This window comes from Triticum aestivum, chromosome 1B (assembly GCF_018294505.1).
Source record: "Triticum aestivum cultivar Chinese Spring chromosome 1B, IWGSC CS RefSeq v2.1, whole genome shotgun sequence".
Taxonomy (NCBI): Eukaryota; Viridiplantae; Streptophyta; class Magnoliopsida; order Poales; family Poaceae; genus Triticum; species Triticum aestivum.
The window spans coordinates 143277506-143281945 of NC_057795.1; the positions used below are offsets into that span (position 1 = coordinate 143277506).

The window sequence follows — 4440 nt, forward strand, 5'->3', positions numbered from 1 at the left end:
ATAGCCATTTTCTTTTTAGAAATCTCGAACAATTTAGAAAAAATAAAGTTTCTTAAAAAATGGGAAACTTTTTTCAACTTCTGAATATTTTTCAAAATACGAACACAATTTTGCAAATCTGAACATTTTCTATAGTTTTATTTTTAAAAAATTCAGAACATTTTTTGAGAATTTTGAGAAAAATTAACTTGGAAGTTAAAAAAGAGATAGGGGAAGGAGAATAAAATTAAAAATAAAACACAGAAACAAAGAAAAATGGGCCAGCCAATTATCAGTTGTCCTCTACGAAGCTCCAACTATTTGTCACCTTGTGAGGAAAATAGAATTTTAGCAGGTACGTGGGCAAAAATAAAAATGGGCTGGCTTTGCTGGGCCAGAGCGCGGCCCTCGTACTAAATTCTGGAAAAACCTTTTTTCTAGCACACGAACCCATAAAAATTTAATACCATCTCAGATAGAAATTTTTTCTTTTCGACCGTAAACGGATGAAAAAATTGGCGAAACACACTTAGTAAGTATAGAGGTATAGATATAGATATAGATATAGATTAATTTCACTTAATTTATAGATAAAAAAGCTTAAATATACACATTGTAAGATCTCTTATACAATTCCCCGCAAAAGATAAAATAAAAATCTCTGATACAACTAAAGAGTCCTGATAAAGCTCGACTTCATCAGTTCGCCCAACATTTTTGTAAACGATATCACTCGCAGCATCACTGCAAAACTCTGGCTATGTACCTCGAACGAGATCGCCGGGATGGGCCGATGGCAATGAACTAGTTTATTTATTGCAAAACCCCTAGAAGGAGAGTGGCGACTGCGTCGAAGGCGTGGATCATTTTCACGTAGCCACAACTCACAAGCAGTTTCTCTGAGGAGCAAAAGAAAATCGCAACGCACTTTCCATAGGCGCGCGCACACACGAGTTGGTCTGATGCTTCGAAGGGATCCAGCAGCACTGTGATTGGCCAACGTACTACGTGTTCTAAGTGAGCCGTGCGTGTATGCATGCATGCATGCAAGACGCGTCGAACGCGGATCAGAAGCAGCCGTCCAGGCTCATCTCCGAGTCGGCGATGATCTCGCCCACGCCCTCGCCGAGGCCCATCATCATCCCGCCGACCGCCGCGCCGAGGAGCCCCATCCCGAACCCGGAGCCCATCCCGACGCCTCCGTCTTGCCTGGCCGCCGCGGCGGACGACGCGCCGTACCCGTAGGGAGCGGGGCCGTAGCCGTACGACGCCCCCGCGTACCCGTATGGGGGGTTGTAGCCGTACGGAGGCACGGCGTGCTGCTGGTGGTGGTACGGCGGGTACGCGGTCACCGCGTCGGCGCCGGCCTTGGCCGCCGCGTTCGTCTGCATGTACTGCGCGTCGCCCGGCGCCGCCGCCGTCGGCGCAGGCGCGTCGGAGAGGCTGTAGGAGATGTGGAGCACGCCGCGCTTCCGCCCGCTCATGGGGCTGCGCACCTGGTAGCTGAGGTGCCGGTGCTCGCCGGCGGGTGGCGCGACGGCGACGAGGTCCTGCACCGGCACCACCACCTCGCCGACGTCGCGGTCGCCGAAGGAGCGCTCGGCGCGGAGGAGCACGTGCAGCGCCAGCCCCCGCGGGTCGGCGGCGGCCGGGATGGGGAACCGCAGCGGCGCGTGCCACATGGGGTTCCGGCCGCCGTGCCGGTCCGAGTGCGTCCTGTGCGTCGGCGTCCTCGGGTCGCCGCCGGAGATGGACACCACCGCGTACACGCGCATCTTGGAGAACACCGTCACCTTCTTCAGGTCCTTGGCCGAGATCAGCGTCACCTCCAGCACCCGGTACGCCATGATCGCGCCGCGCGCTCGCAGGAGCCCGTTGTGATCACTCTGTCGATATTTCGGTTGTGTGATCGGGAGACGATGATTTGTGGAAGACGATGGACGTATGGAGGAGCAAGCTAAGAATGATTCTCAACGGTAAGTAGATCTTGGAGGCTACGAATGATCCAAGGGAGATGGCTAGTGACGGTTCGGGTCGTAGGGTTGCAATGTTTGGCCTGGTGGTTAGTTTAGTGGGTAATTTTGATCAAAAGTTTTAGGGTCTTTTTGCTGGAAGACCTAATAATAGCATGGGTTGTGTTAATTTAAGCTTTTGCTAATTGTGTGGTGACCCGTTCATGTCGGTAGCTTAACAACATTGGTGTTTTTGGTCCAAGTTTTTTTATGGAACGCCATCATGGCTACCTTATTGATCTCAAATTAACACTTAGAGAGTTAAAATTAAAAATAAAATCAGGATGCCCATCCATCCAATTACAAGAAAGCTTACTCTCAAAACAACATCTAGCAATCTCATGAGTGGTACGATTTTTGCTTCACATAAACAATGTTTAAATGTTTCCAATCTCCACAAGTAGATCCATACAATCCGCATATATTGCAGCAGCTTCTGTCCACCAATAGTTTGTTCATGTCCATGCATTAACAACTTTCAAGGAGTTTGATTCTGCCAACTAAAACCGAGTGAATGCTGCCAACTAAAACCATGTTTCATAGCTCGCCAGGTTGTGATGGGAGGAAAACTATCACCATGAGTTGCATGTCTGCAAACCCACCAAGAGCATCTCCAGCCGTTCGGCCCCCCAGGGCGCCGAAAAACTGCGGCCTGGGGCGAGCCGGCGCTAGTTCGGCCCCTGGGGTCGGCCTAGCTCCTAGTCACGCCTCCAGCCGCCGCCCCCCAGCCACGGAAAATTCAAACATAGTGTTCCCGCGCCAAAAATAAATGCCACAATCCGGCGATCAAGCATCCAGTAGATCGGCGGCCGGATGAATAGTTCGGCATACAAAAAGCAGAAAAGGGAGGAAGCGCGCATCAGGCGTCGAGGTCGGCCTCCGGCATCGGCGGAGTCGGCATGCGCGGGCTTGACGGGGCCTCTGTGCTTGGCGGCGTGGCTTCTATGCTGCGGGCAGTCTCGGCGGCATCAGCGGTCGGGCTTGGAGGCGGCGGCGGCGTGCGCGGCGTGGGTGTCGTGGGCGTAGGCGTCGTCGTCGAGGGAAGCTGGTTCAGGATGAGGCCACGCTCCGCCATGTACCACGCCTTGACTGCCTCGTCGGTGCTCTGGAGCATGTCCGCCCCGCCCAGCAGGAAAGCCAGGTCGGTGTTCCTCTTCTTTGCGGCGACATTGGTCCGGAGTAGGTCGAGCTTGACGGCGCTGGTCGACATCAACGCCGACCACCGCGCCTCGGTCTTCTCTTCACGAAGGGTGGCCCGGACCTGTGCGTCGGCGAGGCAGTGCTCGATGGACTCCTGCACGCGAGTTGTGGCAACGTCAGAGTGTTTCCCCTTCTTGGCACCTTTGTTGCCGTCCGGCCGCCCATCTGACGCACCCGGAGTCGGCAAGTCAGGCTTGTAGGTCTCCTTGGCCTTCTCGAGAGTGCGCCGGACTTCTGCCCACTTGTCGCACTTGTCAATGCGCTTGTAGACGTGGAGGTACTTGAACTCGGCGTCCTTGTTGCCCTGCCTATACAGGCCGAACATACGCAGCAACTACTCGTGGACGAACAAACAGTTGGCGGGTGCACGGCGAAAAGAGGCGGGAGACCGGCGTGGCATACCTGAACCTCAATGCTGGCGCCGCTCTCCGGGCGACCGGCGACTCTTGATAACCCATAAGTATAGGGGATCGCAATAGTTTTCGAGGGTAGAGTATTCAACCCAAATTTGTTGATTCGACACAAGGGGAGCCAAAGAATATTCTCAAGTATTAGCAGCTGAGTTGTCAATTCAAACACACCTGGAAACTTAATATCTGCAGCAAAGTGTTTAGTAGCAAAGTAATATGATAGTGGTGGTAACGGTAACAAAGTAAAGACAACAAAAGTAATATTTTTGGTATTTTTGTAGTAATGATAACAGTAGCAACGGAAAAGTAAATAAGCGTAAACCAGTATATGGAAAACTCGTAGGCACCGGATCAGTGATGGATAATTATGCCGGATGCGGTTCGTCATGTAACAGTTACAACATAGGATGACACAGAACTAGCTCCAGTTCATCAATGTAATGTAGGCATGTATTCCGTATATAGTCATACGTGCTTATGGAAAAGAACTTGCATGACATGTTTTGTCCTACCCTCCCGTGGCAGCGGGGTCCTATTGGAAACTAAGGGATATTAAGGCCTCCTTTTAATAGAGAACCGGAACAAAGCATTAGCACATAGTGAATACATGAACTCCTCAAACTATGGTCATCACCAGGAGTGGTCCCTATTATTGTCACTTCGGGGTTGCCGGATCATAACACATAGTAGGTGACTATAAACTTGCAAGATAGGATCAATAACACACATATATTCATGAAAACATAATAGGTTCAGATCTGAAATCATGGCACTCGGGCCCTAGTGACAAGCATTAAGCATAGCAAAGTCATAGCAACATCAATCTCAGAACATAATGG

At 51.1% G+C, this 4440-nt stretch overlaps 1 protein-coding gene across 1 annotated transcript; it reads right to left on the reverse strand.

The window, feature by feature from the left end:
• Positions 1-607: 607 nt before the first annotated feature.
• LOC123088405 (protein SRC2) lies at positions 608-2065 on the reverse strand. Its single transcript, XM_044510607.1, has one exon. It carries the CDS (start codon positions 1824-1826, stop codon positions 1047-1049), a length of 780 nt encoding a protein of 259 aa, XP_044366542.1. The 5' UTR covers positions 1827-2065; the 3' UTR covers positions 608-1046.
• Between the last annotated feature and the right edge of the window lie 2375 nt (positions 2066-4440).